The sequence below is a fragment of the Tetrao urogallus genome (genome assembly GCF_951394365.1).
Source record: "Tetrao urogallus genome assembly, chromosome: 14".
NCBI lineage: Eukaryota > Metazoa > Chordata > Aves > Galliformes > Phasianidae > Tetrao > Tetrao urogallus.
The window spans coordinates 9796078-9817361 of NC_136827.1; the positions used below are offsets into that span (position 1 = coordinate 9796078).

The 21284-nt window shown below is 54.9% G+C and overlaps 2 protein-coding genes across 2 annotated transcripts in view; both read left to right on the forward strand.

The window, feature by feature from the left end:
* UIMC1 (ubiquitin interaction motif containing 1) overlaps positions 1–15652 on the forward strand; it is a gene marked incomplete at both ends in the record, with an annotated part of 29819 nt that extends 14167 nt beyond the window's left edge. Inside the window, 8 exons of the mRNA XM_079542449.1 lie at positions 1329–1393; positions 3236–3324; positions 4201–4280; positions 7413–7572; positions 12143–12221; positions 13728–13848; positions 15074–15137; positions 15453–15652. Of these exons, the coding sequence (XP_079398575.1) occupies positions 1329–1393; positions 3236–3324; positions 4201–4280; positions 7413–7572; positions 12143–12221; positions 13728–13848; positions 15074–15137; positions 15453–15652 (858 nt within the window). The remainder of the gene's footprint in view (positions 1–1328; positions 1394–3235; positions 3325–4200; positions 4281–7412; positions 7573–12142; positions 12222–13727; positions 13849–15073; positions 15138–15452) is intronic.
* Positions 15653–15779: 127 nt separating this feature from the next.
* Positions 15780–21006, forward strand: HK3 (hexokinase 3; the record flags this gene model as incomplete). The annotated part of the gene is given in 22 exon segments (XM_079542303.1): positions 15780–15872; positions 15875–15986; positions 15989–16205; positions 16329–16508; positions 16598–16652; positions 16717–16879; positions 17112–17260; positions 17335–17454; positions 17535–17630; positions 17707–17806; positions 17879–18062; positions 18183–18338; positions 18419–18652; positions 18724–19028; positions 19105–19244; positions 19364–19483; positions 19572–19667; positions 19801–19900; positions 20008–20191; positions 20270–20425; positions 20542–20775; positions 20859–21006. Coding segments are annotated over 22 exon segments (3342 nt in total).
* Between the last annotated feature and the right edge of the window lie 278 nt (positions 21007–21284).

The following is a 21284-nucleotide window of genomic DNA, read 5'->3' on the forward strand; positions in this document are numbered from 1 at the left end:
GCCTCGTGCCAGAGGAATGAGGGTGCAGAAGAGCTGCAGTGAGCGCCTGCCACCGAGCCAGCTCTGCACAGCACGGGTCATTGCTGGAAGGTCCCATCTCCAGGAAGCAGCCCTACCAGTCCCAGTGCCAAGCACACGTTCCTTCACAGCTTTTCAAATAAGGTCAGGGGCCTCTTGGTCTTTTGACAGATTCAGAGGAAAATGACCTAGTTCTGTAGAGTTAGAATCTGGCGGCCTGAATTAGTGCCATACCTTAAAGCATACGTACCACGCAAAACAGCCGCGTGACGCAGTGTTGTGATCAAGGCAGAGGCATTTGTAAGATATCTGCAGTTCAGCAGATAAATAAATAAAAATAAAGGAGGAGCTGTTGGTGTTTTATGTTAATGATGAGTTAGGCTGTGAAGAAATAAGCACAATGTAGATAAAACAGAGGGAAATCTGGCAAGAAGCTCTGTTTTGGGACTGGAGCTGATGGAAGTTGAAATCTATGGCAGTAATCAGGCTCTGAGAGGAAGGGGGAGAAAAATCCTTTGGATTTCTTTGAGAAATGGCATGAGAAATCACAGGCCTGACAGCATGGGCTGCTAATAAAGCGTTGTAATTCCATCTGATTAGAGAATGGCAAGTGTAATATGTACACTGAAGGAGAATAAAGGGATCTGGGTAATGACTGGCGTGCTAGCCTGACCTCAGCAGTGCACAAGGCTTTTGAACAAATTTTAAAGGAAAGAATAAGTGGAGTCATAGAGGTAAATGAAAAATGGGATGAAATGCACGTGGCTTTACAGGCTGTAGATTGTGCAGGTTAATCTGTTCCCTCTCTTTGATAGGACAGCTGATTTCCAAGCCAAGAAAAATGCAGCAGATCTTATCTGCACGAATTTCAGAAAAGTACTTCTGGTGGTCAAACATCGGCTGTATGTGTTGATCAGGTCACCCAAACTCAGGCAAATAGATTTTAAGCTGCAGCAGGTGAGGGCTGCTGGAGGACACAAAGCCCTGGGTTGTGTAGCTCAGCACAAATGGAGGTGTAGAAGGGCTGTGATTGCTGCCAACTTCAGACACGGGGAGCAGCAGGGGCTGGGAGGTGATGGACAGGGTTGGCCTGGGAATGGGTGGACACAGGCTGTCCAGAGCACATCTGCTACGCATTATTGTAGGGTGAAGGGAGGAATGGAGTCAAAAGCTGACTAGTTCAGGATAGATACTTACTATTTCTGGAAGAAAACCCATGCCACAGACAGAACTTGGTGACCCAGCAGAGCCTGTCCAGCCCCGTTAGCTGTGTGCACTGCTTTGTATAATATCAGAATTTTCCTTTTCAGGCCTCCCAGGTGCCGTCCACAGAGGGTGTGCGTGGAGATGGGGAGCCCATGCAAACTGCACAGAGGTGAGGAAGGGTAATTTGGCACATAGGGTCTGTGGGCTCGCTCTGTAGATGTGGGTTCATCCTTTCTCCTGGAGCAATTTGAAGCATGGGCTCGCTGAAGCCAGCCTGGCAGCAGCAGGCCTTGCTGAAAGGGCTGCTACAGCTGCTGCTCTTAATCCCTGCAACTACACGGCTCTGGAGCTCTGTGTGAGAGAGGAGAGGCACAGCTGGGGAGAAGAGGTCACTTACTGTTTTTACTGTATAAAACGTGCAAGTGCATCCTTGTACGAGCGAGATCTTACTGTACAAGTAAGAGGACTTGATCCTTACCCTCTGCAGCTAATTTGACATGGTACAGTAAAGCTGGAGAGACGGGTAGACGAGCTAAAGGTGAGTTAGAGCAGTGCAGTCACGTGGGCTGTCTGAAGGCACATATGCAGCACAGTGAATGGTTTACTGGATTCTGTGTGTATTTTTATATTCTTGCTGTACTGCTGAAGAGGAAAGCAGGGAGGAGGAAGCCAGACGGCACTGCCTATCAGCCAAAGATAGAGTGCAGTGCTCCAGAAAAGCCACTTCAGCAGATGACAGGTGTGGGACAAGTCAACACGATTTTCCTCACATTTAAGTCTAGCCTTTTTTTTTTCCCTCTTCCTTCTTGTGGGATGCAGCACAGCAGCGAAGGCTGTGAGAGAGGAAGGTCGAGTGGGAGAGGACACAAGGAGTAATTTGCAGGAGAGGGTAGATGGTCTTATGGTTCTTTTATTTGCTGGGTTTCATAATTTCAGAACGGTCATCTTCCCTTAGATCTGGCAGTATTGGCCCAAATAGTTGGTATCAATCTGCAGAGTAGGAAACCCTCTGCTTCCTGTAGGCCATTTGGCCTGATTGTTCAGTGCTGTGTGCAGAGCATGGTAGATTGGGGCTTTAATAAATGATTATAGGCTTTGTTACTGGGGGATAGTTGGTGTAGCAAGAAATGCGGTTTGACTTCAAATTGATGAGCCCATTTCATAAATGTCATAGCAAGTTGTGTTGTGTGAGTCCTTTTGAAGTGAGCCCTGATGTTAGACACAGAGTAAAACACGCTCAGCCTGGATTCATAACAAATGCTCTGAGATGCTTTATTTAGAGAGAAAAGCCACTTGTGATTTCCTATCAGAATTTTGTTATTTATCATAAATCAGCGGTGGCTGTTCTCTCCTCTCTGAGGCCTGTGGTTGAGCTTAATAAATCTTCTGTTTGTCAGGATGGGGATTCATGTTTTTAAAGTGTGCTCTTGCATACTTGATCAGACTAATCAGGAAGCCATACAAAATGCTGAGAGTGTCAGCATGGGTGCCAGACTCGCTCAGCAATGCCTGCCTGCTCCAGAAAGACACTGTGTTGTGCTGGTGGGAAAAAAACAGTGGAGAAGGTTAAAGGGAGAGGGACAGCATGCTGCAGGGAACTGCCGTGCCTGGTGCAGCTTTGCTGCAGGGAAGCCCAGTGTTGTGCTGCGTCTCTGTGCCTTTCCCCCTCAGAATTCCCTTCCTCAGAGGGTCAGACAGCCCAGTGCTGATACCTGCACAGCCCCCAGAGCTAAGAGCAGAAAGAGTCAGGAAGGTCCTGCAGCTGTGAGCAGCTCACTGTTGATCCTTTATGTCTTCTTATCAAGGACCTCTCTAAGCCAAAAAAGTTCTTCTAGTGGTTTGGTTAAGCAGCATTTCATACCAGTATTCTTCTCTGTTATCTTGATCGTTTCTGGCTATCAAATAATGACCACCTGGAAATGACAGAGCTGTGTGAGCTGTGCAAGGCAGGCAGGTGTGTGCTGTCACTCTGATGGATGGGAGATTTATATTACATTCCTGTTTGGAGCAGCATCTGCACGTTGACCCCGCTTGGCAGTAAGAGGAGCCCAGACATTGCCAGAGAAAACTCTGCAGAAGAAGAGATCTCTGTTTGCCCAGGTGAGAGGCACTTGGGAATGTTCTGAGGTTTGAACTGAAAATTTTACACTTATAAAATTCAGGGAAAAAGGGAGAACTTTCAAGTTGTTCGAATCAAACAAAATTTCCTTTCCAGCAGTGTTTATCCGGGCTGGAATTATCCAGGTAAGATCCCCTGGTTTTGGACCCTTTTCCACTAAGGCAGCATCCCAGTTCTGTGCACAGGGGTGGCTAGGTGCTGGCTGCTGGATAGGCACAAGAGATTCCCAAGTGCCAGGTGTGCTCTCTGCAATGCTATCCATAAATTGTCACATTTTTCACTGTCAATATATGTAAAGCATGACAGTTGAAATAATTTCTGTCATGAATTAATTAAACCTGTGTGGGGCCAAATCTCTTTTTCCCTCCTTGAGCTCTCCTATCATGTTTGAGATTTTCCAGTTCAGAGCTTTAGGGGAAGGAGCTCACGAAGAGCCTTCTCCTTCTGATGAGCAGCTGTGTGGAGGTCATAGCAGCCGTGCTTGGAGGCATGTTTTGTTGCTAAGGAAAACATGGAGGTCTGAAGACCGCAGGATGGGAGCTCTGTTTGCCTTGCTTCTCAGATAGAGCTGTGTACTGTTCTTGCATTGTCTCTATCCCAGCAAGCATCCCACGTGCTTTCCCTGTGCCTGGTCTCACTCCCCATGAAGCTGCAAAGCTGCAGTGGCTTTGTCCTCACACCGTTGTGCTGTGACTTCTTAACCCCTCATCCAACTGTGTTGTTGCACGTTGTCTGATAACATTTGTGAGAAGTCTAAAGAATATTTTGAAGCTGTGAAATGCCTAAGTTGCGACAACAAATGAGAAGAAGGTTTGGGGGCCGCAAACCTGTGCTGACATGGAGCTGTCTTTCTGCAGAGACCCAGCCGAGTCCATCGGAAAGCATTGAGCCGGAGAGAGAAGAGCTTCCCTCGGTCAGCAAAGATGCACCCATGCAGGTAAAGAGCCTGGAGCTGGGGAAGCATTCTGTTTCCAGTGGTGCTTTCTTCAGCTGGGCTGTGCTAGCACTTCCCCCTGGTAGCCGGGTGCATGGATTTGGGTGGCATCCTTGTAAACACTTCCCACTTCCTCTGCTGCTTCATAGTTCCGATCCCTTTGGCTAGGGGCTGTGCTCAGCTGCATCTGGAGCCTTTCAGCCTTGTAGCTAGAGAGTTGTTATAAATTCCAGTTTGTTCTTGTATGCTGCACCAACTGCTGTGCTGAAGGACGTTGTCACTGGGAACAGCAGCACTGTTGCTTGTCTAGGGTCGGAAGAGTAGTGCTGTGGGAGTCAAGATTGCAGAGGGATCCCAGGAGCTGTGAGAGGGGTCCCAGTAAATCTCAGCCACCCATATTATGGCACATTTTGCCCCGTTACAGTCCTCTGTATGACATTGTCATCTAAAGACTCTCTCCAAGAGGTTGGGATAAAGACAACAAAGAGGTGTTGAGGGCTGCTGGTGGTTTACAGTCCAGTGAGAATGAGCTGAGCCCCAGAATCCTGATTTATATGCAGTGATAGCTCCCAGCAGCAGTAAGCCAGTGGCAGGGCCATTCTCTTACCTCCCAATCCAGATGTGCGCTGTTGTGTGGCTGCTTTCCCTGTGTTGTCACACCTGTGCAGCAATTGCCTTGCAGCTGTCACTGTAGCGACATCTGACTTCAGTTCCTGCTTTTGATAAAACTCCGTTTGTCTATTAATTTAGAGAGTGATATCAAAGGGGTTGCCAAGTACTCCTCTGGCAGGGTACATGAATACAGTATCATACAGCTCTTGACAAGAGGATTCATTTGTGGAAATTTCACTCTGGAAACCTGCAGCTTGTACAGTGCATCTGCAGCTCCCGTGTCTCATTGTCACAGGCCTCTTAATAAACCAGGTTCTGCTCTCGTGTGCCTTTCATTCTGCAGGTATCTCCGAGCACTGCTCAGTCAATTAGAGACTGCAGCAGTCCTGTGCACAGATCCTCAGCCCCCAGGGCACAGTCGTGACCCATTTGGCTGCGGCAGGGCATTAACCTGTCCCTGCTGCTTTGCAGAGCGTGCCCCTGGGTCTTACACCTTCACCTGGACAGCTGCTGGGCACGAGGCGAGCAGCACGGCGCTTCCCAGGGATTGTCACGGCGTGGTCGTTGGCAGCAGGTACCAGCCCTGGGCCTGCAGCCTTGCAGGGAAGCAGCCATCGCATGGATCAGCAGTTAGCGTGAAGCAAGCATTGGACCGTGGGGACGGAGCTCTTCGTCACAGCTGCTGAGCCAGGGCACAGGAGCCTTGTTCCTGAGCCGAGCCTCCAGCATCGCTCTTGGCTGGCTGCTGGCTGCTGGCTGCTGGCTGCAAGCACTGTGTCCTATGGGCAATTTTCTCTGCTAAAGAGGAGAGGCTCTGCAGTCGAGGTTTTCCAGGCTGTCACCGCAAGGTTTTGTACACGCGGGTTTGGGGCTCTGGTGTCCTGTGTTACAGAACGTTGCATTTCCATTTAAAATTAGTGATTTACCACCGAACGTAGGTGGGCAGGGTGTGTGGAATCAGTGATCTCCTCAGACTGATTTAAAAATGGCAGCTAGCAGGAGCAGCGTCTGCTGCTTTTCCCATCACTTTTTTTGCTGCGTTGTCAGACCAGAATAACGCAGGTTTGATCTGATCATTCATAGTTGACACATCCTGCTTTTTATGACTCCTCTTTGTAACGCGCCGCGGTGAGGACTTCACAGGATGTAGTGACACTGAGAAGTGAGAGCAGGGTACAAACGCTAATGCTGCGAGTGATGCGCTGCAACAGCTTGCGTTTGGCTGGAGGGATTCTGATGGCAACTCCTCCGTAGAAATCTGGTGCTGAGTCTCCCTGGAAATGAGTGCGTGGTTTTTGGGGTCAGTCCATAGCCTGTCAGACAGCGTTGGGGAGAAATGAGTTTTCTGATTTGATTCTCAGTGTGAGACCCTTGCACCGCTCCTCCGAGTCAACAAAGCCCCGTCCTTCCCTTTGGGACATAAAAATGAGGATGGATGCTCAGGATCAGACCCTCCTTTGCCAGAGCAGTGTTATGTGTGACAACGTGCTCCAGCAGCACCGAGCGTCTTGGCTGGCCCTGGTTGCTGCTTCCCTGAAATTACACCGCTGAAGGGATGCGGGCAGCAGTTTTACTGCATAGTGACTGCATGTCTCTGCTTAGCCCCAAGAACAACCAGCTCTCCTTTATTATTTCCCTTCAGGTTTCTTCTACATGGTTAATACTGAAATATTTATTTTAATGGAGGGAAAAATGTTTCTTTCTTAAATAGGAAGAGATTTTGTAGCAAGCCTGATGAGGCAGAGATCTAATTGTGAGTGATATGGCAGCAGTCTGCTGTGTCTTGGAAACATGCACAGCGTAGGGAGCAGTCTGTGTCTCTGTGGGTGTGTAGCAGAGCACCTTTGCAGCTGTGTAACCAATGCAAAAAGACAGTGCCGGTAAGTGAGAGTGGCACCCAGCGAACAAACGCGAGTGGTGACATTTTGCCCTGGCAAAATGCCATTGTTAGCAGCGCTGTGTGCCATGGGCTGCCCCTCTCTGTGCTCTGTTTCCCCTCTGATTGCTCCAGCAGCGTCCTCTGGAGGAGGTGGAGGAACACCCCGGGATCTGAGACCCTGCAGCTTCCTTTCATCCCAGAGGAGTGTTCCCAGACAGCGCAGCCCCTGTAGTGTGGATCATGTCCAGGAACTGATGAGCGCAAGTCAGGTGTTGAACTCCCGCTTTGCCCCATGAATTTCCCATCAGTTTCGCTTCTGAGCTTTCCTGATTAATGGAAGCCTTGCCATTTTTCAGCAGTAGTGTAGGTGATGTTTGCCTTAAGTGGTGTGCATGGCTGTGCAGGGAGGTGTCACCGTGATTCAGCAGGACACACTGCCTTTGAAAGAAGAATTGGGTATTAGCAGCAGTTTACTCAGGCAGTGGTCTTATTTCTGACCTGTATATGAAGAAAATAAAACTTTCCAAGAAAAAATGAGTTTATGGAAAGGTGAGCAACTCCAGCTCTGCAGTTACCAGAAAAAAAAAAAAAAAGAAAAAGAAACACAGCTGTCTCTTTTCTCTCTGTCTTTTTCCCTTCTGTAGGCTGGTGGAGATGGCAGTGCTCTCTCTGAGGGCAGCGACACGGCTGCTGACCACGTTCCATGCCCACTGTGTGACCAAGGCTTCCCTGCTGCAGAGATTGAGCTGCACGCCATGTACTGCAATGGCATCGTGGGAGAGGATGCTGCCACAGACAGCCCAGGTCTGCCATGTGCTGTGTCTGTGCCTCTGCTCTCTGTGCTGGTCCCCCCTTCCCTGCTGCTTGCAGCTAGGTGCTGGAGTCCTGTTCCTCTCAGGGTATTTGTGTGTGATGTGGCAACTTAGGTTTGTCTGCCCTGCCTTGGTTCGTCTCCAGGCTGGTCAGGAGAACGCTGTTGGAGACTCTGGAGGTTTCTAGAGCCTTCCTCACAGAGATCTGTCTGATGTCTTTCATAAGTGCCCTCTTTGTTAGTCCTTTGGAAGATCTATAAGCCGATTATTGCACAAGTATGTAACCCTGGCTACTTCACACAGTACTACCAAGACACATCTATTTCGTACTGTGAGAGGAGCTGCACAGAATTTGCCAGTGGTAGAAAATGGCACCTCCAGAGCCATTTGGGTGAGCATCCTTCAGGGCTCTCAAGAAATGTGAATGTTCTGTAATGCTCCAAGTGCAGCCTCTGCTGTGCAATGAGTCTGACATTTGCGTGTGCAAAAATGGCTTGTTCAGCAGGAAGGCATTGCAGGAAAGTTTTCCTCTTGTTCCTCCAAAATTGCAAAATGATAGCTATTGATTTGGGAGCTCAGTTTTTTCTCCTTCATGTGAAGAGTGAGGCAGAGAAGTGTGGTCAGAATGCCCATATTAAATCCTCTTTGCAACCTTCTCTGTGTCAGGTTTCCATAGCCAACCTTTGTAGAGCTTAACTGAACAAATACACCAGTTGGTTATCAATGTATTCAATAAGTTATGTTTTAGCTGCTGCTTGAAATGTAAAGTCTGTTAGCACAGTGTCAGGTAATATCAAAGTGGTAGCTTGTAATAAGATTAACTTTTCAGGTTGTGAATATGTAATTTTCAGTTACATGCTAGGTTATTAAATACAGCCTAAATCTGTGATGTTTGAGCAATTTGAGCAAATCAGAGCTGATACAAGAACTGTAACATGTACATTCCTCTAGCAGGAAGAGGTTTCACCCTGTAATCTTAATGCAGAATTGATGTAGCTTTAAAATATGTGGTCCCTGTTACACAGAATCACTAGGGATGTGACAAGGGTCCTTTTAAGATAACACGAGCCAGAGTAGCAGCTGATGCTGTGCATGCTGAATCCCGGTGGGGAGTTCTCTCCGCAGGCACAAACCAGCTCCTAAAGCAAAGGGGCAAATTGTGAATTGTCACAGTTTGTCTCCCATCCTGATAAAGGTCTTATCTGCACTACAAAACGGAGCAGAGTTCTCAGTATGCCTTTCAGCAGAAGCATCTTTGGCCCCATGGTAAGCTGGTCCCAAGTGTGCCTGGATTGTGAGCGTATCCATTGATCCTGGGAATCCTGGCTGTGATCAGGAGAAGGCTTAGAACTTCTTGCCTGTGCAAGAGAATTTGTTCATTCCTTTGGTGTTGGCTTTCAGCAGGGCACAGTTCAAGGCTGGCCTTTCCACTCTGCCTCCAGACTGGTCTCCCTGGGAATGATTGTAAGGGTGGCTATTTTGGAATTGCTCTGCTGCTATTCTGCCTTGTTCAGAACAATTCCCCCTGAAAGAAAACTAGCCTCAAATAATGGAGATCGTGGCCTACAATAATGGCTCTAAGCTGAGCAATGGTTCTGGGACGAAATCACAGGAATTTGGGTTTTCCATTGCCAGTTATTCTAATATTTTCACTGTACAGACCAAATTTACCAGCCATAATGCTTGTGTTGTTCGGGCCAAGGCTCTTCATGTGGTTCCCTGTGCTCTGAGCTGTGCACTTGAGCCTGGAGGAGAAAACAACACGGAGGAGAGGTACGATGATGCCTTTGGCTTGTAGGGCACCTCACTGCAGGTCCCAGTGACTAGACAGGGACAGGTGTAGGGATCCTGCTTTGGCAGGGGGATTGGACTCGATGATCTCTGGAGGTCCCTTCCAACCCCTACAATTCTGTGATTCTGTGACAGACATCTCACAGAAAGGTTCCATTTGATGGATTGATCAGCAGGATTTGGGATGAACTCACAGGGGTTTAGCTCAGCAGAGGTGAGACAGTAGCTTGATGCATCTGTGCAGGGACAAAAGGACTGTGCTTCCAGAGCTGTCATGTTGGCACCTTTTGCTAAGATAACATTCAATGGTAAAGGTAATGCATGGGGGAGGGGGGCGAAGAAAATCTTTCAGTGTTTTGTATAAGGAGGCCAGCACAGGCTGCTGGTATTTAAGGAGAGGCTTTCCAATGAGGTAGCTGGGCAAGAGGGGCTACGGTTCCTTCCCTTACAGATGTCCGTGGTTGTCCTGGCTGGGTGCCCAGACCACCGCACACCTGGGCAGTACGAAAATCTCATCATGAGTTTCCATTTTCTTGTGGTCAAAAAAGGAAGGGCCTGCTGTTGCTTTGGCTGTGGCATTGGGCCGAGGAAGGCTCACATCCCAGGTTTCCAGCTCGGTGACTGCTGCTAATTCCAAGTGAATGAGTGAAGCGGCGGAAGCGTTGTTCCAGCTCCTTCCTGCAGCCAGCTGAAGGGCTTACATGTGTGAGAGGATCTCCACGGAGCTGCCGAGCCGTTGCCTGCTGCTGCCCTGCATGAAGCTGACGGTTTCCCTCTGGATGTGAGCCTTGGATGGTACTGAGCACATCAAACACACTGTTCCCACCGTCCTCCGCTGATGCACTCCCATCTTCCCAGTTCCCACGCGAGCCTGGGAAAATGAGAATTTGGTATATTCCTTCTTCCCCAAGCCCCAGTACAACCTGGTGCAGCTGTCAATCTTCAGAGCAACAGCAGCAGCAGTGCCGGTGCAGTTAAAAACCTCATGACATTAATAAAGTGGCACTGATACAAAGAGTAGTGGAGTGGATGCAGAGAAAAGCTTCACCACTTCTTAAAGACAAGATGCCCGCAATCCTGCCACTGCTGGGTCCTGCACGTAAAGCAGTGTGGCTGGTAGGGAGAGCAGGGAAGGAGGCTGGTGTGTGCTGGCAGGGCTGTCCTCACCAGCGCTCCCAAGGATGCAGACAGTGGGGGCCAGCCCTGCTGTGCCTCCAGAGCCGCTGGCACCGCTGTCCCCATTCTCTGCCCCACGCTTCTGTCAGCATCGCAGCTGGGGGTCCTCCCCGGGCATCTGCAAGCTGGTCCCAGAGATCTCTAATGGGCCCATTATGCCAGATGTGTTCACTGCTTTTGAAAGAAAATAGAACTGATTAACACCTGAGCTAGTGCACAAGGCTCCCGAAACGGTGCTAAAGGAATATTAACAAGTGCACGCTGCTTCAGAGAGCAGCTTTCAGCACGCTGTCAAATGCATGTCGGTGGGGCTGCAGGCATGCTGGGTGGCTGGGGGCTAGCTGTGGCCATCAGTCCTCCTCATCAGGCTGCCACTTCGAATCTGGGCCAGGCCAAGTCAATGAGACGTCCGCCTGTGAGAAACGAGCTGCTGGAATCAGCCGTCGCCCATGAGACAATGCCCGCGGCCCAGGAATGATCTGGAAAGGGAATTTTGCTAAAACTCTGAAGGATTTCCTTTGTGCTGCACAAAATTTTGTGCCTTCCCATCTTTATCACAGCTGATGAGCCAACAATCACAGCTTTGCCTTGCCTGTAGCTTGGACTCTGCCCTCTCCGATTGCACACAGTGTGGCAGGCGATTTTCCTGGGCGGTCCAGCAGCTCCGTGCATTGCTCCTGTGTCCCACGACAGCTGCTGTGGAGCTGGAGTCTCAGATGTCCCTGGTGGAGCAAGCTAAGCTGTCTGATGTGCTCCCTAAGGATCTTTGCTGGTGGTGTGTCAACAGAGATATGCTGAGAGGAAGTCAGCTGAAAGAGACAACATTTAGACATGCTCCCTGCAAATGCCCAGAGAGCAGGTTTGGAAGGGCTGCTCGGGTGTGTGAAAGGAGCAGAAACTGTCAGACCTGCTGTCAGCGTGCTGGTGGGGCTGGGGTCTCTCTGGCCATCTACAGATCCTTGTGGGTCCCTTCCAACTTGGGGCGTTCTGTGATTCTCTGGTTCTTCCCTGCAGCCATTGGAGAGCAGCGCCGGGCGACTCTTCATCGAGAGCTGTGTGCAGGCAGTCTAAAGATCCCCTCTGTTTTGCATGGGAAAGGAGAACTGATGGCCTGCAGGGCTGAATGTTGTAAACTTCCCTTCCCAGCAAGACTTCCTCCTCCTACCCAACCTGCAGGCTGGTGCCCCTGCGCTCTCCCTACGGCAGGAAGGGATTTGCTTTGGCAGTGAGCAGTGCAGCCATGTTGGAGCAGTGGTGCATCTCCTCTCCCAGGCTGTTGTGCTGCTGTGTGTCAACTTTAAAATGACCGTGAGCTGTGTGCTGTTGGTTCAGCAGTTTCTGTCAGAGGACAGGTTGGACTGTGACACGGCGTGCTGTCTTCCAAGGCCTGAAAGATGACTTCTTACATATCCCTGTGAAAACTGTCCAGCTGCCCCTTGGCTGGAAGGAAGGCCTGCCCATCCCAGTCCAGTAGTTGTCTCGCTTTGCATCGCTCAACTGCAGTGCTGAGTGAAAGAGATTGAAAGGTGCTGTGTTTGGACATCCTGCAGGGTGGTGGGGACGGATGGCAGTAACCATGTCTGTTTTGCTTCCAGTGCTCACTCGGGGTCGGAGAGAGTCACAAAGTAAAGCTGCAGGTGGTGAAAGCAGCCAGACGTCCTCAGGTTCTGACAAGTAAGTAGGTATGCTGCTCCTCCAACATTGTTTCTGTGCCCCAGTTCTGCCTTGTCCCTGCAGAAATGTCTTTGTCCCTGTGTAAATGCTGGCCTTGTAGTGTTATCTCCCTAAGAAACTGCCTTTGCTCAGTGCTTCTTGTCGCAGTGCTATATATGTTTATATCAAAACAAAAGAAATTTGCTGTTCTCAGATTGTTGATTTTGGCAATAATTTCCTTCCAGCCACTGCACGGTGGGTCAGGGTGCGTGGTCTCTGACTGTTGTGGGGGAGCTGCAGTTAAAATGCTGCCAACTCAGCTGGTTTCTTAGGGGGGATTGGAGCTCAGTAACCCTGAGAAAAGAGGAGGCCGGGACGGGGAGGCTGTCAACATGGCACCTGTAGTGATATTCTTAATTAAATTAGACTTTCAGAATAGCAGTGGCTTTGTTTAATCTCTTCCCATGCAGCCCCTCCTCCTGCCACCCACACAAAGCATCATAAGAGAGGATCTGACAGTAAAATCCCTGCTATGGAAGCAATTTTGCTGTTACAAACAGTGGATGGCAACATCACTAATGGAATTAGGCTAATTATAGAGAGGACAGCTTCTGTTTAGACACATTATCTGGGTAATCAGCACTGACTGGAAAGAAAATATGGGGAAAGTACTGCAGAGTTTTGCTCGATGGGGGCTCTCCATATGCATTTTGGAGCCTGGAGTGAGTTTTACTGGGAGAGAGCTGCTTATCAAACTGAACACGATGCTGCTGGGGCTGCTCCTTGGGGCTCCTGGTCCATTCCTGAGCAGCACTGCAGGTGGATGCTCTCCTGAAGAACCAGTGCCCTTTTCTGCATGGCGTGGTCCCCTCTTGAGAGCTGGCGTGGAAGTGGTTGTAGCTGTGTAAATCCAAGCCTGACCTCCATCTCCTTTCACCCAGGCTGATTTTCTCCCTAGGCACACTCGGTTTTCCTGAGCCTGGGCATCTTCTGCACAAATGAGGGGGTTTGAGGAGCACGATGCAAGAGAGAGGGCACCTGTGCCAACCTGCAGCAGGAGTGTGTGCTATGGCATGTTGGAAAATGGAGACAGTGCAGAGAAGGACTTGATTTACTAGTCAGACAAGTTCATCCAGCCCTGGTAACATGTCTCTCTGATTTAACACACTCGGTTTGCTTTTCAGGCAGAATTTACCTCCCTTTTGCAAAGCCCTCGCACTTCATTTCTGTGGATTTTGACAGGGTGCTTTATGTCTGGGGAGAAATCAGCAGTGTTGGAGATAGTTAGATGAGCAGATTTGATTACCGTCCCGCTGCTGCAGCAGCAGGATGCAGAGGAGCAGGCAGGGAAAACCGATAATCACTCAGTCTTTGTGATTGGTGCCGGCCTGACCCCACTGAGCCAGCCCCGATCTGGTGACACATCTTTCAGTGGCGCGGTCCAGAGGAGGAAAGTCACTGCTGGTGGCTGGGAGCCCAGCGCAGGGTGAATCCTAATGCGGTGCTCTGTCCTTTCCTGCCTGGCAGGTGTGAGAAGTGCTACCTCTGTAAGTCACTGGTGCCACTGCTGCAGTATCAGAGGCACGTGGACAGCTGCCTCCAGGCTGCTAGGCAAGCTCAGGGAACCAGGAGGCTGCGAAGCACCAAGGTGAGGGGCAACCCTGCAGACTGTCTCCTTTGCTTTGCACTGGGTTTGGGGCTGGGTTGCCAGCAGGAGCCGTGTCCCTGGTCCCAGGGGTGAGCTAATCCAGCGGAGCTGCCAGCAAGCTCTCCAGCAGGCAGCCAGCCAGCCAGCCCTGCTGCCAGCAGCCACGGTCCTGCAGCCTTCCTCAGCTGAATAGAGACACCGTGGAGGGCGGTGTCAGCGTGACGGGCGTATCTGTCGTGATCCCCTTCCATGGGGAAGGCTTTGGAGACAAAGTGGGAAGAGCCACTCGGTGTCTGGAGCATCTCAGGAGAGCTGCAGGGAGGCGTGCTGGGGGTGGAGCAGGAGCCCTGCAGGCAGCAGCTGGCGTGCGGTTGCTCACCAGGTGTTGGTCCCCACTGTGCCGGCTCCTGCTCGTGGCAGCCCCTAGGGAGGGTCCTTGAGCCTTCCCACTGGTTCCTGCCGGCAAATCCCTCACACAGCAGCTTTGCCTGCACTCAGAAATGTGATTCTCAGCATGAAGATGCAACATGATGTCTTAGTTTCGTATAATCCCTTAAATCCATCACAGGCCTCAGCCCTTTGGGGATTCAGATGCAAATGATGAGATTTCTGGTTGATGATTTTGGCTGGGATACAGCCAAGCACTGTGTGGCTCAGAGAACTGTTGTGGCATGGCTGCCCGTGCGTGTGACCGGCTCTGGGAGCTGTTTGACTCCATCCCTGTGCCCCGTGGCCACCTGGAGCGTGGGGCTGCTGCCCGTGGCCACTGGGGATGGTGCAAGTTCCAGAGGCCCTTGGAGACGGCTTGGCAAGGCTCTGGGTCCCCTGTGACTCTGCCCTGTGCTGAGGTGGGAGTTCAGTGGGAAACAGATCACACTATGGGAGAGCTTCCTGGTGGCAGCACCGGGCTTGCAGGTTCCTGCCACAGTCCATTCTGGTGTGCTCAGCTCCAGCCCAGCTGCGAGGATGTCAGTGCCCTCTGGGGCAGGGAGCAGTCAGGAGAGGGGACTTTGCTGGGCCAGCAGGGCTGAAGTGCCCTTAGGAGCGCTTAGGAGTGCCCTTCTGTGCACTGCTCATCTGGCTGTGGCTCTGCCCTTTTACAGGGCTCTGCTTTGTTAACCAACACCTGCCTTATGGCAGGGCTGCCCCATGGTCTGTGCTGCATGGGCACTCAGAGTGGCCCCTTACAGCAGTGCTGTGACAGTGTTCTCTTCTCCCTTGACAGGTTGTGGCAAGGCACAAGAGGGGACTCCTCAGCGTGCTGGAGCTCTCGGAGAGCAAGTCTGCAGGTGGGAATCTGCTTTTTGTGCCTGCCAGCTGGCTCAGGGCTGCACAACATCCCTTCTCCTCTCTCTCTCTCTTTGTGGGTGGGTGGCTCTGAGGTCTGGGATGCTCCTGAAGCATCCTTTGGGGGCTAAGGCTCTGTTCCACATCCCCGCAGGACACATGGCAGTACCCAGTGTGCTCAGGGGCTCCCCAGAGCGCCTGCCTTTGGGAAGGTCGTGGAGATTCACGATCCCTGAGCTCCCTTCCAACCCTGACCATTCTGTGATTCTCTGAAGGTAGCAATGCTGCCCCAAGGCTGATCGACGCTCCCATTGCAGGTGCTGACACGGGGACCCACATCCCTGGAATAGACGAGCAGCGGAACCCCAGCGCGCTGCCACACGGCGCCGAGGATGAGGAGAAGGCCGAGCACAGCGCGTGCTCCCTGCTGCCCCCCGCTCCTGACGTCCCCCCCCCGGGCAGCCCGCCGCCCGCCCCCCCCGCCCGTGCCGGCCGCCGCAGGAAGCGCAAGTTCTGAGCTCGGCCCTCCTCCCCTCTTTTCTACGTTTTGTACGACCGGCGCAGGAGCGCCAGGGAGGAGGGACTGCGTGTTTTATAGGTGCCGGTGCCGCCGCGCTCTCTGCTCAAGAAATGGAAATATATTTATGTATGTTTTTATGAAACTGCGGCGAGAGACGGGGGAGCGGTGCCGTTTTTCTCCGAGGAACGGGGGGGGACGGGAGGGGGTCGGGGGAACCGCCGGCTGCCGGCCCGCAGCTCGCCCCGCGCGCCCCGCGTCCCCGCCGTCTCCGTTCCGCTCGCGGGGCGCTGGGCCCGCATTGGCCGGGGGCGCTGCGGGGCGCCCAATGGTGTGCGGGCGGGGCCGCGAGCGCTGCATCTGTTGCCGAGGCAACGGCGAGCGGCGTTAGCAACCGCCCTCCCCCCATCCGGCTCCATCGACGCCGCCGGACCCCCGCCATGCCCGGCCCCCGAGACCGCGGTGCCCCCGCCCGCAGTTCCAACGCCTTTCCGTGGCGGGGTGTGGGCCCCGAGCGGAGAGGCCGGCTGCCCCCCGTGCCCGCCCTGAATCGGTGAGGGGCCGTGGGATGGGCGGCGGGGAGCGAGGGGGGTCCCTCCTTTGTGTCCCTCCCCCCCTCCCGCCACGGTCTGAACGCCCCCTCCCCGGGGACGGACCGCCCTCCGGCCTCTTGCAGGTGCGTGGGCACGGTGATGTGGGAGCTGCACCCTTCGGCGCTCGGCCCCAACGACGGCCCCTTCGCCATCGTGGGGCACAGCTGTGCCCTCTACCCCCGGCTGCCGGGTCGGGACAGCGACCGCGGGACACCGCAAAGCCTCAGTGCTGTGGACGCGTGCAGCTGGGATGCGGAGGGGAGGTGGGGAGGCACAAGCCGGGGTGGGGACCCCCAGCCCCGGTGCGGGGTCTCAGCCGGGGCTCAGCGCTGCCGTTGCTCCCTCTGTGCAGGCCCCCGGGGAGCATCCAGCTGGGAGTTCAGGACAGGGGCCCCTCCTGCACGCCGGTAAGCTCCGTCCGTGCCCCGTGTGCACGGTGAGGTGTCCGCAGCCCTAACGAGCCGCCCCCAGGTGCAGCGGGCGCTGCTGGCTCTCACCCCGACGCTGGAGAAGCTGCAGGAGGTGAAGGGCCGCGTGCTGGAGGCCCTGGAGCAGGGGCTGAGCCAGCGGAGCGGGGCACGTTCCACCATGCGGATGCTGCCCACCTTCATCTGCTCCACACCCGATGGCACCGGTGAGACGGCTTTGCCGGATGCGGTGCCGGGGACGGGTGTGGGATCCTCGTGCTGCTCACGGGGCCAGGAGCTGCCCTGTGAGGCTGGGAGCCCTTCCCTCGGGCCCTGCGGTGGTTCCTGCTGGGAACCGCTGCTCCACCACGGGCGGGTGTCACGGGGATGGGGCAGGGAGCGGCTGTGGTGCTGGAAGCCGGGGTCTGCCTGATCCTGCCTATCTGTGCTCCTCTGTAGAGAACGGCGACGTGCTGGTGGCAGAGCTGTGCCAGAGCCATGTCCGCACCCTCTGGGTTACTCTCACGGGCGACGGAAACCAGAGCCCACAGCTGATGTACCACGTCTTTGAGATGCCGGAGGACATCCCGCGGGGCTCCGGGGAGGCGGTACAGGCGGCAGGCACTGCGCTGGGGGCTCTTGGGTAGGAGAGCAGCTGCCCACTCGTGCCGTGCCTTCACAGCTCTTTGACTTCATCGCGCAATGCGTGAAGAGTTTCCTGGAGGAAATTGGCAACCCCCAGCACCGCCTGCCCCTGGGCTTCATCTTCCCGTTCAGCTGCAGGCAGATGGGACTGGACAAGGTGAGCCTGGCCCTGTGCTGCGACCACCTCTGCTCCCTGCTGTGCCGGAGGACGGCACCTCATCCACGTGCTCTCTGCAGGCAGAACTCATCTCCTGGTCCAAGGGCTTCCAATGCACCGACGTGGAGGGGAAGGATGTGGTGCAGTTGCTGCAGGCGGCCATCAGCAAGCAGGAGGTGGGCGCTGGGTGGGGGTCCCGGCTGGGTGGGCTGCCCCACACAGAGGAGCTGATGGTGCCACACTCCTGGACAGCTCTGCCACGTGGATGTTGTGGCCCTGCTGAACGACACGGTGGGCACCATGATGACGTGCAGCACACAGGAGAAACCTTGTGAGATCGCCTTGGTTGTGGGTGAGCAGCGGGGCTGTGGGCTGTGATGGGGCTGGGGGCCGTGGTGATGCTCAGCCCTCCTCGATCCTGCAGATTCGGGCACCAACTGCTGCTTCATGGCCGAATCACACCTCTTGGAGATGGCAGAGGTGACCAGCGGGCGGATGTGTGTCAACAGTGAGTGGGGCTGCCTGGGGGATGACGGCGCACTGGACGATGTGCTGACCCCCTATGATCACCGTGTGGACCGGGAGTCCTCCAACCCTGGGGAGAGGAGGTGTGCCGCTAGAAAAGGGTCCCGGGGCTCCCCATGGGCACATTGTGCCCTGCCACTGTGCTGCTCCCAAAGGGCTGAGGGCTGTGCCAAGGGAGGGGGGTGACTCCGTGCTGCACACAGGTTTGAGAAGCTGGTGGGCAGCCTGTATCTGGGGGAGATGGTGCGGCATGCCATGCTCATGCTGGCCTCCGAGCAAGCACTCTTCATCGGGAGAAACACCTCCATCCTGGCCACCAAAGCTGTGCTGACAACCCAGCAGGTCCTGGAGATCATGGAGTGAGTGTCCAGAGCCACGGGTGGGTGCCTGCTCCCCAAGCAATCAGCTCCACCAGCCAGCACACTTCTCTCCTTTGCAGCAACGAGGACGGCATGGCCAAGGCTCAGGGCATACTGGAGGCTCTGGGGCTGCAGCCCAGCGAGCGGGACTGCTGTCGGGTGCAGCAGCTGTGCCGGGCGGCGGTGAGCCGTGCTGCTGCGCTCAGTGCCACGGGGCTGGCGGCCGTGCTCAGCCACATGTGCCGCAGCCGGCAGCTGGAGCGGCTGGTGGTCAACGTCGGGGTGGATGGCGGGCTGTACCACACCAGCACCAGGTGAGGGGACATCGGGCTCCTGGCCACAAGGTGCCTCATGCCTGGCCTCACCGACCTCTTCCTGCCTGTAGGTTTGGAGAGATCCTGCGCAGCGTGGTGGGGCTGCTGGCCCCCGAGTGCGCGGCCAACCTCATGCCCTCGGCCGACGTCAGCGGGCTGGGGGCGGCCATGGTGACGGCGGTGGCTCTGCGCACGGTGGCACAGCGGAACAAGGTGGAGCGGCTGCTGGCCCCGCTGCGACTGAGCCGTGCCGACCTGCAGCGCGTGCAGGCACTGATGAGACAGGAGATGGAGCGCGGGTTGGACCGGGAGAGAAACGCTGAGTCCTCCCTCCGCATGCTGCCCACCTATGTGTGCCACACACCCGACGGCACCGGTGAGGGATGGGGTACAGTAGGGAAAGATCCTGCTGGGGGTTCTGTGGTCCTACTTCTCCTATACGCTCCCCACAGAGAGAGGAAAATTCCTGGCACTGGACCTGGGAGGGACCAATTTCCGTGTGCTGGTGGTGCATGTGGCAGAGGACAAGATCGACATCACCAATGAAATCTACGTCATCCCCACAGCTGTCATGCAGGGCACTGGCGAGGCGGTGGGGCAGCACGCAGGGACAGGGCGAGGGATGGGAGCTGCCTCTGTGCCACCAGACATGGGGTGGGAGAGATCCCCCACCCTGTATCCCCCCACTCTGACTGCAGTCTCTCCCCACAGCTCTTCAACCACATCATGGATTGCATCATGGACTTCCAGATGAAGCAGGAGCTGATGGGTCAGGTCCTGCCACTTGGCTTCACCTTCTCCTTCCCCTGCCAGCAGCTGGGCCTGGACAAGGTGAGGGGGCAGCTCCAGCTTCGGGGCGTGGGGAGGGTGCTGGGGTGGGATGCTGCCCACAGGGGCTGCCCTGCTCATCTCCCTGCAGGCTGTGCTGCTGAACTGGACCAAAGGCTTCAGTGCCTCTGGCTGCGTAGGGCAGGATGTGGTTCAGATGCTGCGGGAAGCTGCACAGCGCAAACAGGTGGGAAAGAGCTGGGGGATCTGTCCCCTGAGCCCGGTGGTGCCACCGTGGTGGTGGGGTGGTGTCCCCGCTGGTGACACCAAACAGAGCCGTCAGTGCTGCTGAGCCACGTGTCCCCATCTCCTGTTTGCAGCACACGGCGCTGAAGGTGGTGGCTGTGGTGAATGACACTGTGGGGACCATGATGGCCTGTGGCTACCATGACCCCAAATGTGAAATTGGCCTCATTGTCGGTGAGGAACACCTCTGCCCCCCCTGGGGTTCCCCACAGCTCACCCCATACCATGTGGCCGTGGGTACCAGGCTGGGTCTGGTGAGAGACACTGGTGCTGGATTGCAGGGACAGGGACCAACACCTGCTACATGGAAGAGAGGGCGAAGGTGGGCACCATGGATGGGGATGAGGGTCGCATGTGCATCAACATGGAGTGGGGCGCTTTTGGGGACAACGGCTGCCTGGATGACTTCTTCACCAGCTTTGACCGTCTGGTGGATGAGAAAAGCATCAATGCGGGCAAGCAGAAGTAGGTGATGGCTGTGGGGTGGGCAGGGTGCTACAGGGTGCTGGGGGCACCGAGGCAGCAGGGCTGTGCCCGGGGCAGGTTTGAGAAGCTCATCAGCGGCATGTACCTGGGTGAGATCGTGCGGCAGATCCTGCTGGCACTGGTGGAGGAGCAGGTCCTGTTCTGCGGCAAGTCGTCCCACAAGCTGCAGAACAGGGACATCTTCCAGACCAAGTTCCTTTCCACCATTGAGACGTAAGTGCCGCAATCCCACGTGTTCCCATAGCCCAGGTCTCCAGGCAGCACCCCAAGAGGGGACGCCGCCTGGGGACGGTGACAGCGCCGCTCACAGCAGCCCTGGGTGGGGGCAGCCCCGGGTTGGCCCTAGTGCAGGTGCAGGGCATCCTGAGCAACCTGGAGCTGGACGCCAGCTATGAGGACAGTGTGCTGGTGCGGGAGGTGTGCCAGACCGTGTCTCTGCGCGCCGCACACCTCTGTGCCGCGGGGATGGCCGCCGTGGTGGAGAAGATGCGGGAAAGCCGCGGCCTGGAGCAGTTCACCGTCACCGTGGGGGTGGATGGCACTTTGTACAAGATGCACCCACAGTGAGCGCGCTCACCGGGTACCCGTGCCCTATGGGGGGTGTGGAGCCGTCCCCGTGGCACTCAGCTGCTGTCTTTCCCCACAGCTTCTCCCGGAACCTCCAGCAGATGCTGCAGGAACTCGCGCCCCGCTGCAACGTCACCTTCCTGCAGTCAGAGGATGGCTCTGGGAAAGGGGCCGCGCTGGTGGCGGCAGTGGCATGTCGTGGGGCCGAGCCCTCCTCCCCACAATAAAACGCTTAGCTCTGCACCTGTGAGTTCCCAGGATGGGTGTTACGGGACTGGGGCACGGCACGGAGCCCCGCGTAGCAATATATATCGAATTTATTTACATTCACGTCCGCCAGACCCCCCGCCCTGCGGCACCGCTATGTACATAAGGCCAAGTGTAAATACTTGAATGCACTTGATACAGAATTAAAAAAACGGTCTTTACACAACACGGCACGGGGCCCGGGGCCGCCCAGCCCCAAGCGCAGACAGCACGACGGCACCGCACGCACCACGCACAC